At 44.1% G+C, this 15,716-nt stretch overlaps 1 protein-coding gene across 1 annotated transcript in view; it reads right to left on the bottom strand.

Moving 5' to 3' along the window:
* SFMBT2 (Scm like with four mbt domains 2) overlaps positions 1–15,716 on the bottom strand; it is a 117,723-nt gene that overhangs the window by 26,958 nt on the left and 75,049 nt on the right. Inside the window, exons 10-13 of the mRNA XM_049813810.1 lie at positions 11,586–11,668; positions 7,902–8,028; positions 1,520–1,633; positions 175–217 (exon numbers count right to left, since the gene is read on the bottom strand). Coding sequence (XP_049669767.1) covers positions 175–217; positions 1,520–1,633; positions 7,902–8,028; positions 11,586–11,668 — 367 coding nt within the window. The remainder of the gene's footprint in view (positions 1–174; positions 218–1,519; positions 1,634–7,901; positions 8,029–11,585; positions 11,669–15,716) is intronic.

A 15,716-nucleotide genomic window follows, 5' to 3' on the forward strand; every position in this document is an offset into this window, starting at 1 on the left:
TTACAAAGATTTTCTAATAAGCTCACAAATATTTTAGATTTAAAATAATCCCCTTGTCAGCTCTCCTGCAGTATCTGGGCAGTAGTTAGTAAAGTCACTCAGCTGCTCTACTCCCTCCCCTGAAAGACCTGATGCATCCCTGTAAAAGTATCACCTTAAATAACAAAAACTTACTGCTTTTCTGGTTGCACAACTGCAATTCTTCTCTTCCTTCGCACTGCAAAAATGAAGCAAGGAAGAAAAAAATAGTTTTGTACCCTTCTGTCCTATAAAGTGTAACCATAATGCATAAAGAGCTGTATAAATGCACTGACTATAAAATGACTTCTAACACAATGAAATGGTACTTAATTACTATCGCCATCTTTTCTTGTTTTTTTTTTTTTTAAGTAAGTCACTACATCATTAAAACCTACTTTAAAGATGTAATAATACATTTAATCTTTCCTCTGGAATGCTAATATTGTGCTTTATGGGATCGGTATAAAAAAAAATTAAAATAAAAACACAAATATTTTTCCATACAGAAACACATATGGGTAAGATTACGTTTTACAAGCATGATTACCTCCAGCATAATTTATCCCTAGCTATAAATTGTGATAAGGCTGCATAATGTTGCCATAGCAGTATTCTCCCAAATTAGGCCCCGGCTGCCTGATTTTTAACTTAAGCATATTTAACTCTTCAAAAGGGTTGACACATTTTAAAATTTGCCTTTCAGATGTTAATTAATATAAACAGCGAGGCTAATTTTTCATCTGGTGGCTCGAGATTGGGGTTGGATAGTTTCTGTGAGGAACAGAACACCACCAAGCCACTGAGCGCTCACGAACTGCCTTCAAATGCAAATGGAAAGGACAGAAATTGGTCTTAATACACACTGGAGGCAGGACAAAACACGATGGGCTTACTTGTGCCAGAAGAGATTTAAATTAAACACTAGGGAAATCTCTGAGCTGGTAAGGGCAGTGAAACAAGGGGACAGATACCCTGGGAAGGAGCAGAAACTCCATCACAAGAGGCCAGCAAACGTTTCGTAATTTAGACGGAGCAGATCCTGTTTCGGAGAGGGAGCACCCGGATGGCCCCTTTATGTCCATTCCACCCTATATTTTATGGGCTTTTTCCAATTTGAGGTCCTGTGTCCCTAATTCACTCAGCTGCCCCAGTGAATTTGGCTCGGCGCAATGAAACCTGGTTTCACTCTGACAACCCCACCGCAAACCCACAAGCCACACTGTGCAATCCCAAACCACATAACAGCCTTTCCCAGTGCAAACAATCCCATTTTTAGAGAGACTGACCACACAGACAAGTACAAATTGCATAATACCAGTGCTGCGGAGTCTGGTCACTAAATAGATTTATTACTATTTATTACAGTACGCTTACAGCCTGGTTACCAGCCTGCTAGTTAGGTTGGTAGTTTTAAAAATTGGATTATAGACATAAGACAAACTCCCTGATAAATCCGTTGATACAATATCTGTGCTGCTTGAGGTTTCCATGTACTTACAAAGAGCTTTGTGTGGTGGAGTTAGGTTATAAGCATTCGCTTCACACCAGCCAACGGGGAAAATGTCCATAGACTCTACATCAACTATGTACTCTGGAGAGGGCATCTGTAAACCTATAAACACAAATTTATAATGTAATTTAGACATGGAAATACCAAGCCCAGAGCCATCTGAGCATTCATCATGAACCAAGGGAAGCAAATGATGGAACATGTAAAAGTAAATCTGCTTCCCTGCATCAAAATCAGGCATCATTTCACCTTCAGTTTTGCACAGACAGCAATGATAAGGCTGTTGCATTTACAGTGCAACGTGATTCCAGAAAAAAAACAAACATTAAGAGCACACTAAGGCTGCACAACGAAGCAGCCAAAGCCGGTAAGGTTAAACATGCATGACCTTCCCCAACAAGACGGCCTGATTGCCCCCTTGGTTGTTCTGTAGATTTGCACAAGCAAGTTAGCGGAAGGCCAGCTGGGTGCTTGCTCTTGCTGGCAAAAAAAAGAGTGCTGTAGCAGGATAATCGCTAATGTGATACGCCTTTATGCCCCAATGCCCCCCTGAAGCTTTTTCACATAGTTCTGCCCCTGACTCGCTCTTTTTAAGGGTGGGAGATGGCCTCTCTTCTGTTTAGAGGTGCCGTGAATTCTCCTAGGGCTCCTCACTACAACACGACCTGATCACCCAAACAAGGGAGAGGCAGTATAAAAACCCCAAGGGGGACAGGTGCACTAAGATCTCTGGCGTAACACTGACTCCAAAACCCCACTGAAAATCTCCGCTTAAAGCAAGACTCTTCCAGTTTGGTTATTATGTCTCCTATAGAAGACACTCCCCTGTCTTGGTTTATGTGGGTCACGCTCAAAGCCCATTGCAGCAAATGGAAATATTCCTGCTAGCTTTGAGTTCTTTTGAAAAAAGTCTGGGTCCTGAGTCAAGACACCATTTAATTATTCCAATTCAAGTCCATCTGTGCTGGCATAGCCTGGCCAGCAACTTCACTCCCTTCTGCCATTTCCACCCGAGCACCTATAGCTCCAGCACCAGCGTGAGATGATCTCCTAATAAAAGAGACCAAAGGATCAGCAGCTTCCCCTGCAGCATCCTCGCCTTTGCATCTGTTACAGCATCTTTGCCTCCCGCTTAATGCGGCCGTGTTTGACTGTGCACAGCTAGATGACTACGGCAAACTTCCCACTAATGAATGTTCATCAAGGGCTTGCAGTGTAATTGAAACAGTAATTGAACTTTGTGATGGGAACGGCATTGAGGCTGAGATGCAGCATTTGGATCAATCTTGTCTCTAGTAATAAACTTGCTGCACTTTTAGAGTCTGTGGTTGTATGAAAACCCAACGGAAGCAGAAAAATAAGTGCCGGTGCTCACACTGCTGGAGACAATAATTTAAAAAATTAAATCACGGTGTCTACATAGGTTCATGGATGTCATCATGGTATTCCCCTGAGCCCTGCACCGTGTTCAGGGATCGTACATTGAACATACAGTCTCTATTTCACCGGGATATGGGGAAGGGAAGACAACGGGATGAAGGCACACAGTAGAGGACACAACCTGCTCATACGAGCAGCTGAGCCTCAACGCGAGATCTCAGCAGCTGGCATTCCCTGCAAAACCATTTCCCTCCACGAGGAAATACCAAGAGGTCACTGATCAGTTTGAATCTGATGAAAGCTGCACTCTCCAGTGGGCAAAACATTTTCGCCCAACGCCACAAATCCAGCCAAGGAACCGACGTGAGAACTGCTGAAGTCAGTGGCAAGACAGGCATGAAGTGAGCAAGCCATGGATCAAGCCTGAAACAGAGCAAGAGATCAACACAGTCCCCACTGAAATTTCACCAGATCTGGGAAAATCCACTATTTTCATTACTGTAACTGTTCTACAGTGTTATTCTGACCAAATTCCCTGACGAGCGAGGAAGCACCGCAATGTCTGTTCTCCTGCAACACCACTACTCCTCTTGTAAGACATATCCACAGCTACTCCGTCCTCCCGGGCACTGCTTCTTCCCTCTGGTAACTGATAACCCTGCCTTCCATTTCTGACATCCTACCGCGTTGTTTGGCCTCGCTCGTATACGTGGGAAACAGCTTGTCTGAGACTCATTAGTTTCATTTGCTGCATTTTACACTGCCATCTTCTCAGACTAAGAAATGTCCGTGAGATTTGAGAGGTTAAATGGAAAAGAAGACAACAAGGAGATGGGAAACAGGATGAGGAAAACCTCCGTCTCATGCTACGAATCGTGCAGGATGGGCAGAATAGAGCAGCAATGCTAGAAAACTCTCAAAGGGAAAATTATGGAAAATCTCCCTGGTGAAGCGATTAACAAAAGGGTTTTCCTCAAAGTCCTAGGCTGCGCAGAGAGTGTACATTATTACTTGTATAAATTCACACTGGAAAGCTTCAGCTTTAAAATCTAAAATGAACCAGTAAAAATTAACAATGCAGATGATGAGTAATAAAGTAGCAGAAAGTGATGGGATGTGCACAGCATCGGATCAGCCCTATGCTTCTTTTCCACCACGGGGGAACTATACTGCTGCTCATTAAATGCTCACCCTGAAGTTTACAGAGTTTTGCTACTGTACAAAGCGTGATTTATTAAGCAATGTTCCCTCATGTCTAACTCAACGCTGCTTAACTACTGCGTCCTGTTTTATGGCTGCAGTTTGGGCTGTCAAACAGCGAAACTGGGAGGGCAACAATGAAAGCTTCAGACACCCCCATGATAAATTGTGGGACCCGAGGTCTTCACCGATGGGCTCCCATGGTACTTGAGAAGTCTTGCTGCTACCAGAATATAAATAATCAGTTAGAAACAGTAGTGTAGTAATGGAGTCAAAAAAACATGCCACAGTTCAAGCCACATTTGTTTTACAACTCTGCAAGCAGGGTTTTGGGGTTTTGTGTTTTTTTTTTTTTAATGCCTAGTTTTAGCCTAACACTGTGCATACTGTAGTCATGTATTTCAACAGCAGCAAGGATTTCTTTTTATTTTTGCAGTCTTGCATCTCTTCCTTTTACTACAGATCATTCTATTCCTGGTATTGAGATATAAAACAAGTGTAAAGCATCTGTATATCAGAACTCAAAAGACAAGGAGATGCACACAGGTTTTTTTATGATAAGTTGTAAAAAAAAAAAAAACCCTTTAAGAAATTAAAAGAGTAAAAAGCAGGGAGAAAGAGATGAGGGAGGGGAGCAAGGTGGGAGTGTGTGGCCCTCTCCCTGCCTTTATCCAGGGTCTTGGAGGACTAGTTGATTTAAAGACCCCCAAAACAGTACTTCCTATTCACTATAATGGGCCAGAGTTTAGTGAACACTGAGTCCCTTTGAAAGTATTACAGCTTAGGGAAAAAAAAAAAAAAACCCAAAGGATTTCCAAACCCCATAAAATCTGCATATAAAAGAGAAGGCACCTGGCCATTTAAGAAGGAGAGTTGCCAAAACGGGCCAGATTCCTTGACCAGATGGGTGTAAATTTGACAACAGCCCTAGTGAGAACTGAATTTCAAACAAGCACTGATTCCAGCTCTTTAACAAAAATTTTTACCACGTGTCCAGACCAGGCTGCAGATGAGCTTTAGCCACCTCGAGTCAGAAGGCAACCAGTCGTCTCAGAGGAAAAACCCAAAACCTGCCATTGCACACAGCTCTACCAAAAGCAAAGATGCAAAGTTGTATCTGCTCTGTACACTGGAGGTAATCACAGAGGACACAAACTGCCTGGGGTGTCGGGGATGGAGAAGGATGACGACCCAGCTCTCCATCTCCCACCTCTGCTGCATTGGGGCACACACCGGCAGCTCTGCTCTCCCCAGACCTCGGCCGACCCAAACCCCGGGGCTTAGCAGCAAAGACACGAGAAGCACAAATGGTTTGGCCTGCCAAGCTTTAGGTCAAGAGGAATCTCTCTTTAGATAGCAACTGAGTTACAAATCTCTGAGAATGGGATTTATCAACGAAGGCATCGAGAAAGCCTTGTCTACCGTATAATGCTACTTCTGTAAAGCTGAACACCACAGAAAATCTTCCTTTCTTATATTATAGAACAAGCTGCTAGCACAGATGAGGTACTCTGGGTTACCTGACAACATTTTTACTAACTTTAAGGGATTTGATTAGAGACCTTTCCTTCTGCACAAATTGCACTGCACATTGTCAGATGCTGAAATACTTCTTGGGTTATTATAATCAGCGTAGCCTGATGCTGAAGGTGATGTGCCAGGTGATGATGAAGCAATACAGCTACTATCAATCTGGCTTCCACTGTCCTTCAGCCCCAAAACACTGAGAGCTGAGCATCTTGCAAAGGAGGGAAGGTGACTTTTTGTGCAGATCAGGCTTGAGACTTCATCTCACATGGCATCTCTGCAAGAACCTCTTGCTGCGAGCCCTGTTCCTCTGTCCTTTCTGGATATCATGTACTTGACTATGGTTTGTTCTCCCATTAACACTTTCCTACCTGTTTCACCCTGCAAGGGCCAAAATAAACTTGCATTAATGTCTGAGAACGAGGCTTCACACTGCTTTTGCAGAAACAATCTTGACAGCAGCCCAGATTTAATGCACTTCAGGGGAATTACTCACGAGCCACCACCCTGACCCCACAGGCCATCAGAGAAGACATGGACAACTCCTTTCCTCCTTCCCACCTCCTGCTACAGAGCTCCCACGGAGCAAGCAGGTGTCGCTGACTTTAGCAAAGGAAAGTCTTGCTCTGTTGCCTTTTGATTCTGCTCTCTGCAGGACAACTCTGCAACCTGGAGCCCAGCACAAGCTTTGTTTCTCCCCATCCCTTACTCCCGTTAGGAGACTGGGATACCCACACCATGCCGTACTCCCTGAGCTGCAGAACAGGACCGCGTCTTGCCTTCCTCCCAGCTCACTGAGACAACGTGCCATTGTATCGCCTGGGGTTGTACGTAGCAAGTGTTTAAGAGACGCTGCTCTTTCATCAGCCCAATCTCTCAGGGATGCCTTGAAACATCTAGCGGCATCTATCAGAAATGCATAAGGAGAGCTGCGCAGTGATCTACCTATCAGCACGTGATTGCAGGCAGAGCGGTGGAGACATCACGTCTCCCTGAACCATCATGGTAGCTTAACCGAATGCATTTTATTTTGCAAATGGTGTGTTCCAGCACGGTGTTGATTTTTGACTGCGTCAGGGCTGGCAGCAACACATCTGCCTTATGCATTCTTCAATAGGCAGAAGCACAGATCTTAGAGGCTGGTGATGAGCAGGACTATGGGCCACTAGAAGTGCCTTTGATATTTTCATGGCTCTCCAGAAGAAAGCAAAGCAGCATATTGCATTTGCAGTCAATGCTGCCCCAATTACTATTGATTTCAGAGGGAAACTGAAGCTCTTATATTCATTACAGGTGAAGCCAGTAGCTTCAAACAACAGAGTGTTACCTTGATGGGTAAAAATTAAACTATGTTGTGACAAAGATACATGCTACAACAAATGTATGGTTTATCACAAAAACACTTAAATGAGCATGGCATTCTGCTCTCGGTGACTTTACAAATAACACTGGTTTTAAAGCAATAAGAAGAATCCCTGTGTTGTTCTAAATTACACTTACCTAAGAAATCCTTGCCCAGATGAATTGAGAAAGAATGTCCCAAGAGCAAAACAACATTAAATATGAGCTCATCTCTACCTCATTTCAAGGAAGGCAGAAATGGAAGTTTTTATATGGTATTATGCTCTGCTAGTTTTTCAGCACTCTCCTAATACTGCTTGTACAGTGGTGGGTGGTGTTCTCCGTGGGATGATGGCTTTCTAAGGTCTGCGTTACAGGGTTACTGCCTACAAGAGCTCTCCTAGATCGGCAAAGGAAATTGTCCAGCCACAGAGAGGAGGGATGTGAACATGCGATGGCCATAGTGAGAAGCAGCATATAATGCAGACATTTTATGGGCCTAGGTGAAAAAAAAGGAGTGAAAGGAAGAGGAAGGAAGGAAGGAGGTTTCAGGGGGACAGGAGATCCCACGAGAGCCTGTTGGAAATCACAGTGGAAGTCTCAGCCGCACAAGTGAGGCAAACATCCATTCCCAGGATGGAGGCCTACCATGATGGCAGTGAGGAGGTTTCTATCATCAACGGAGATCATGCAGATAGAGCCCAGATGGATGGGAGGGTGGAAGATCTTGTGGCTCCCTCGTGGAGAGAGCAGGGGAAGATAATTCTTAATAACATTTATTATTATTATAATCTATTATTATTGGTCAATGTGTATAAAAAGGAAAGGCTAGAGAAAGCACTATTGTGCAGAGGATGAAGGACAAAATTAAGAGAGCATTTGAGTGAACCACACAAACAGCAGAAGCCTTTACAGCACATACCTTCAAGGTGAAGCCACATTAACCGTCCTTTAACTGAGGTGATAGAAGCGACACATATCTCTGCAGGGTTTCTGGGGTTCACCGCCTCCAGCTTCATGTTCTTAGTAAAGCCACGGCTGAAGGATGTCTGAAAGAGTCAAGGACCAACACTGAAACACGGCACTGCAGCACTCCATGACTTTAATTAGGGTGTCCACTGGGAAGAATAAATTTAGCATGGTTTGCTTTTCACTGGAAGTGCAGGATACACTGAAGAACACAAAGGCATCCAGATTCAACAGGAAGCTACCCTGGACACCCATACGAAAAAAAACAACGATGGCAACAAATCAGGAAGCAATGTATTTCATGGTTTACTCCAATCCCTAACTCTCAGAGACTGCGAGGAGGTTACTCCACACCAGCTCCAAGTATATTTGAATGATCGCTAACGATGCATTTGCTGGCCACTGTTGGTGGCAAAATACTACACAGAGGGTTCCCAGATCTGCTGCGTCTGAGCATCTTTCACCTTGCTAGAAGAAGCCTTGTAAAGCAAATAACCCACCTTGCCTGAGACCAGAGAAACTTCTTCCCACATTTAGTTGCCCAGGCTGACTAAGTCTGGAGAAATTGTAACTGATTCAAGTATGTTTTTCTTCATAGAGTATTTTAAGCTTAAGGTACAAGGTCCTTCTCTGTAGACTTTAGGTACATTAGTTCATCAGCTGCAGGTAGGTGTAGATGGAGCCAGCTGTGTTTACTGCTACAGCTGTACCTTGTACACTTAAATACAGCACCAAAGAAACAGGTCTTTCATGGGTTATCTGAGGCCCCCGCTGCCCTCCCACTCTTCTCCACTGAAGGCAAAGCCAGGTCAGATTCTACAGCAATGATCCCCAAACGAGCGGTCATCACCCCAAGTAGAAACACAGGACCAAAATGTGGAGTCACGAGCTTGCGAGAACGCAGCACCCCCCGTTGTACTAAGAGTTTGGGAGCCTGAGAGAAGCTGCAGTTCAAATCATTCAGGTACCACCACTGTAGGCTAATATACGCCTGAGCAAACTGCTTCAGCCTGAGGCTGCCCTGGCCGTGTGATAGCAGCAGGCTCCTGACCAGTCCCCCCTGCTCCTGCCAGAGCCAGGATGGCTCAGCCCTAACGTACAAACCACAGCTCCTGTTTGTGGTCATTGCAGGTGATCCCAACTGCAGAGGGATCCCAAGACCCTATAACCTCTCCAAAACCTTCCCCACAAGCCGAGCCTCAAGCTACTCTTCACCTACTTTCATCCTTACCCTCTGTGCCTTCCAGCGTCCTCTCCTCCTTCACTTAAGGTCAGTCCCTTCCCAATATCCCCACCACCACTATTCCCCAAAACAGACTAATGAAATACCTGTGGCCATGCCACGGCTTCCTTTTCTTGCATTTTCCTCCCATCTGTCCCACCCATTCCACAACACATCAGCTCTGGGTGCTTGCATCTCTCTGCACATACCACCACAAAAAGGTTCCCCCTCTTGGCTGCGATTTTGGCTAATAATAATTAAGATGGGTAATAATTGTCACTGACTCAAAATGACACCAATCTCTCATGCAGCAGCTGAAAGCCAGACTCAAATTCACCCCTTCTGCTATTTGTACAGCACCTACCACCATGGGCACTTCACCTTGAACAATCACTGGGAGCTCTTTGTGAGACTAAAACCTTCTAGATTTTGTCTTTTTTTTTTTTTTTTTTTTTTTTTCTTCTTCTTTTTTTTTCATCAAGAGGCCTTCCAGGAAAGCGCTGCTACTCTCCAACATTGCTTGGACCGTCACAAGCCTTGCTCGGGACACAGATCAGTCTCACCATGTAAAAGCTGCCAGTGGCCAGGACTGCAGAAAAGCAGGGTGAGTTTGTTTAAATGGCTTTTATGTTGCCTAACAAGGAAACATCATTTATCATCACACCGGTTCCTTTCATTGCAATTCGGTGCTGGAGGCTAATTTATACAGAATCAATGGCAAAACAGTTAGCTGGGAGTTTATTTTACTAAGCATTTGGTCATGTCAATCCATTTCATAACTGCCTCTCCTCGTTAAATATCCCCCCCAGGGAAACAGTTACAGCATATCACTTCCAGCACCACGTCTGGCTGCGCTAGGTGGAAGATGTGCTTGCAATACAGCTTCTTTCAAAGAGCCGCTCACAGCCACGAAACAAATGGACCAACCTGCCAGGGAGGTTGTGTAAAAGACAACAGCGAAATTACATCTCTCTGCAGAGAACTGTGTTATCGAGAGTAAAAGAATAACAGACACGTGTTCATCTGATGAATGCGTTTCCTTAAAAAAAAAGGAAAAAAAAAAGTGCTTAGACCTGATTTAATCTTTGGAGCGTATTATGCAGAAACTATTCTCAAGACGCCAGCATTGAGAGCATAGATCCGTTACTTGACAAAACGAAAAGAGATATAGAGAAAAGGAAGAGGTGCTTGCAGAAGAGAAGAAATGTGACAATTGTTCCACTCTATTGGTGCGATGCAGCATTGTCCAGCTTCCATCAGTGCTTTCAGAAATCTTCCCTTAAAGTCCCTTGAGGCAGAGGGTTTTGCATGGGATACCACAATAAACGGGGCAAAGAAATCCTAACTTGGATTTGATTCCCAGGTCAAACTCTGTTGATGATACAGGTACTCCGAATTTATTAATAAAAAGTGTTCAAATTCATCAATTCACCACCAAAGGTCTGTTCCAAGCCAGGCTGCCCTTGGGCCACCACAGATGGGGAAGGCAATGCAAAACCATGGCTGGTGTCTTGCGAGACCGTCTCCATTCTGCTTTTCACAAACACCCTGTCCCCCAGTCTTGTGACTTCCGAGTACAGCGAAAGGCTGTGTAACTCCTGGAGGAATCGGCTTGTCCACCGTTCACAACACCACTTTATTTTGCAAGCCCTTCTGTGGTCTTTTTAGGTACCACCACGTTTTCGGTTACTGATGGGATCTCAACTTCCACCAGCTGATGGGAGCAGGAGGAAGAGCACCAGGTTATTGGAAAAGGCAGAAGGCTACATCTGCCTTTCACCAAGTGATGAATACGTCGGATCAAGCCATGCCAGACTGTCATTGCCAGAAAAGACTATTTCAAAAGCTCTGAATGTTGACGGCCTCCAGCATAACGATGTGCTGCTCGCTCTCACATCACTGTTGCTTATCAAGAAAGCACATGAACTGTCCCAAAGACCAGAGCATCCATGCAGGTTAATCACTTCTCACCGTCTGAGCTCAACAGTTTCAATCGTAGCTTTTAAACACATTTGGTTTGGTTAAATGTATCTTCCCGGGAACCAGAGAAAACACCCAAAATATGAAAAGGGCCAGATGACAGCATGCAATTTTTTTTTACCTAGTTTATTTTCTTTTAATAGCACTTGAATTACTTGCAATGATCAGCTGAGAACCTTCTTGTGCTAGGTGCTGTACAAAATCAGAGAGGAGATGAAGAGCAGGAAATCTAAATGAATCAGATAAAGGTAAGAGTAAGATTTTTTCCTCTTTTTTAGGGATGGAGACCTGAAACACGTCTCCAGCTTCCTTCCTCAGACAGACTCATGGCGGTCTGGGGGAACCTCCCAAAGCCTTGCTGCAGTTTTTCCGTGCAAGCTATTTCGTTTCACATGGATCAAGAGCAGCGACACAAAGGCAAAAAAGAGAACTTACGTTTCTAAAGCACAGGTGAGGCGCTGCCTCCGCTCCACACTGCTTCTGGTAGTCTGCCCAGTCAAAGTCCTGGCCAGAGTAACCTGCAGGATGACAAAACAGCAAGTGCCATCAGCCACCACGTCACACCAGAGAGAGAAAGCACGAAATGGGCCCCAAGCAGATGACCAGTTGTGTTTCAGAATCCCATCCCACCTCGGTGAACTACACAGTATCAGCAGGATGCCTGTTTATACACCACGAGAGCCAGAGCCAACGCTTCTCCAGCCCCCACTCACACACCTTCTGCATTTCACTTCGAACACTCCAGGTCTTCATTAAAAAGTAATAAAACATATTTATTTTCCTTATTTTCCCTTTCCTGTGAGCATCTCCCAGGCTTTAATGAACCTAGAACTACCAAGAAGTGCTACTGTCCCCAATTTCCAGGTGGGGCTAGTCATCGACTCCTTTCTCCTTCCTTTAGCTATCTAAAAGATGGGGTTATGGAACTGGACATCAAGGGTCCCTCAGCAGCGGACAGGGAGAGGACCAGCACAACCAGAAGCTGATCCATCCTCTCTTTCAAAGCATGAGATAAATTCTCCTCTCTCTTCATTGATATATCAATATATCATTGATATATGAATATATCATTGATATATTCATTGATACCCTCCATGAATGACTTCCCAGCAGCTCAGTGTACGTGAGCTGAATCCCACCACAGTGAAGATGTTATCCAAGGTTTTATAGAATTCTGGAACAGAGGAGGAAAATGAACACAGATTTCCCAGCTCCCAGACTAAAGTCTCAGCAACTGGATGATCCCTTCAGCCTCTGCTGCTAGGAAAAAAAATTGATTTATATAAGCATCTCTCAAACAGTCCCATCACAGAGAGACAAAACAGACCTCGGCTCATCCATTCTTCTTACATGGCTATTTAGGCAATAAACTCTTGGGACAGAGAGGAGGTTTTTTAATTTGCTTTTGGGGTTTTTTTTTTTTGTCTGCCTCTTAGTCTATATTTTCACAATGCTTGAAACCAATGACTGCTAATCCTTTTGAGGGCCCTGTGATGATATTGTTGGTACTCTAATAACATTATTGCAGAACTGCTCACACTGGAAAGTTTCAAAAGTCACTTAAAGGCCAAATTCTCCCCTCAATCTCCCTTCCTGGCATCTCAGGCCGGCCTTATTTCACAGAACATCCCTTAATGCCTTTTTCATTGATAGTCAAAACGGGACACTCAAGATCAGATAGGAATTAATCATTTATGAAAATGAAAATTGTGACATTTTTTGTAGGCAAGAAAGGACTGGAATACTGAGTGCAGTCAACTATCAGTCACCCAGATTCAAAAAAGGAGGTAAAAATTTTGAAAATAAAGTCCCAAGGAACCAGCTAAGATGCAAGTATCTGGGATAAGATGAACTTCTAATCCTAATGATTGCATACACGACAAACAAATTAATGAGATAAAGCCTTGAGCTAAGATGCCTGTCTCTGTGGGGCATGAAAGTGCATAATAATTGGAAAGCTAGAAATAAACATGCACAAGGAAGTAAAAAAGGGCAATTACTTTTACTGAATGTTCATTTTTCATAAAAAAAATAAATATCCTTGCACTGTTTTTTAACAACCAATTTCTGCAACAGCATTCTCTTCCCATATCTCCTCTATCTCCTTTTTTCTCTCCAGTTATTTGTTTGCTGGGTACTTCTCAGCTTCATAAAATGAAATGGAAAACAGGAGAAGCACACATCACTTCGCATCGGAACAGGATTCATCTGATCGCATACAGATGTTTGCGGTGGAGATGCCTACAACTGCGCCTGTCACCCTGCGTTCCCTGAAGAGTCCATGGAAAACCAGGCAGATCTAGAGGTGAACTGTCTGTCCTGCTGCAGAAGGCACAGAATTACCCCACGAAAAGTTCCTCTCCACTGATTCCAGAAGAAGCCAGGGTGATGGGCTCAGGTGGGGACAGCCACAGCGCAGTTGTCTACATTAAACCACCTGGGGTCCACCCCAGCTGCCAGAGGACGTTGCCTTCAGAGACCCAAAAACCTGCCCGCACCCTGCACGTTCTCATCTCCGATTTAAGCCCCTCGTGGACAGGTTTTGAATCTTAACTGCAAGCTACGCAAAATCTTGGCCAGAGTGGATGGAAAAGGCACGTGGACAAGGTTTCAGTGAGGTATAAAAACTTGAGTGTGTTGCCACTGCACAACCACCCGTTGGCTTGGCCCCGCACCACTGAAATCTTTTGCCGTAGACTTTATCAGGAACGAAACCTGGGGCAGCAGTTACAGAGTTTTCCATAACTCACTTCAGCAGCCCAACGAGGATGACTCCAAGAGGAGCATACTCAGGAACTGGCTTCAAATGTATGGCTGGGAGCGTGGAGCATCATGATATAAGCTACCTCCCTCAGCAGATGGGGAGCTACCCCGTACCCAACACCTCCATTAGCATTCATATACCATCATCCTTTAAGGCTCAGCCCAAGTAATAACGTTCAAAGCTTTGCTTGCGTGATTCAACTGCTGCTCCTCAAACATGTAAAACCTCATTGTGTTTGCTGTCTCAACTCTCAGCATGGAAGAGCTCAGCTGTCTAATCAGAAGCAAATATAACAATACAAATGTACTGGAGGTTTTGGAAGTGGCATTTCCTTAGTAAGCCTTACAACCAGGAGCGCTACTGAAATGTTTTTCCCCCTCTTAATAGCTCATAAAAAGGAACAATGGTTGTTACTCTAAAGGGAAGTGGTCTATAAATCCAGCTCTAATAAATATAAACAGCGCTTGTTCAATGTTTATACAGCAGCAGTAAATGGGTATTCATTTTTGGCACCGTACAGGAAAATACTGTGCTCTATTTCTAGTAGCAAATGTTTGCACCTCCTGTTCATGACTCATCTACTGTGAGTTTGGCTTTAACAAAGACCTGATAGGCAAAAAGGCCAGAAAATGGGTATCAGGCAAATAAAGGACTCTGAACCCAAATACCCCAACCTGGCACACTGTTTTGATAAAATAAATCAGGTAATTTTAAAATCCGAAAACCTCCTTGTCAACCAAAAATTAACCAAAAAACCCAAGCCCAGAATACAGCAAAGAAATCGTTTTCACAAAACCAAAAAGGACTTCTTCCATTTTCAGCTTTCGCTCCACGGGAACTTCTTGCCTTTCAACAGGGAGAGCCATTTGGGCAACAATAAAAATGGTCAAAATATCCTCTGTTAAGGATGATGTTGGCTGGAAACGCATGAGCACTGGGAAGCAGAAGGCTGGTCAAATTTGGTGTGAGAAGGGGCAATTCTGGACACCCCAAGGCAGGCAGGGCTGTCCAGTGATTTGGGTGGAAATGGTGGGATTTCTTCCCCCTGCAGACCTGCTCATTAGCAGCCTGCTCACACCACAGCCTTCCTCGCTTTCGCAGCATCGCAGCCCACTCCTATCAGTTCTGGTTATTTCTTTATCCAAAGCTGGTATTATTCTGCTCAGAGAAGACTGGCTCCCTCAGTGGGAGTTTGGATGCTTTTCACTTTCCCTGTGCTTTCTTTTTTGGTGGTTTGTGGGGCTTTGTTGTATTTTGGGTTTTTTGTTTGTTTTTTTTTTAAAGAAATCATTCTAATATCTGATTATATTTTAGTGACTCAAACAGTGTATCTGCCAATGGAAGAGTTTTTTGACACCAAAGGTCCTAAAACACAGTTTGGGCATGCAGCCCTCACGCATAATGTAACAAACACGGCAATATATAGCATGCATCTATCTGCCACTTCTTTATACCTTTTTAATAGCTTCCCTCCACAATTTCTGATCTGACAGCAGAAAACAAACTATTTTCATCAGCGGAATGAGGGAAGACTTTCTACACTTTCCCAGGAGCCCAGGTGGACCCCAGTCATCAGGCATCACACCAGATAATTACTTGCCCCTTAGACTTTACTGGCCAAGTTGAGAAATACCAATATGATGGATGCTACAGCCACTTCTAAAAATGCTGGCATTTAAAAGAGAGTTTGCATGCACTTGACCTGTAAAACACCTCCTCAGACAGGCTTTGTATGGATTGGAAATTATTAGGCCATGACCCTGTAAAGGGAAATGTTTGGCCTATGGTCTACTTTAGTTAAT

Source organism: Accipiter gentilis, chromosome 11 (assembly GCF_929443795.1).
Source record: "Accipiter gentilis chromosome 11, bAccGen1.1, whole genome shotgun sequence".
In the NCBI taxonomy this organism is placed as follows: domain Eukaryota; kingdom Metazoa; phylum Chordata; class Aves; order Accipitriformes; family Accipitridae; genus Astur; species Astur gentilis.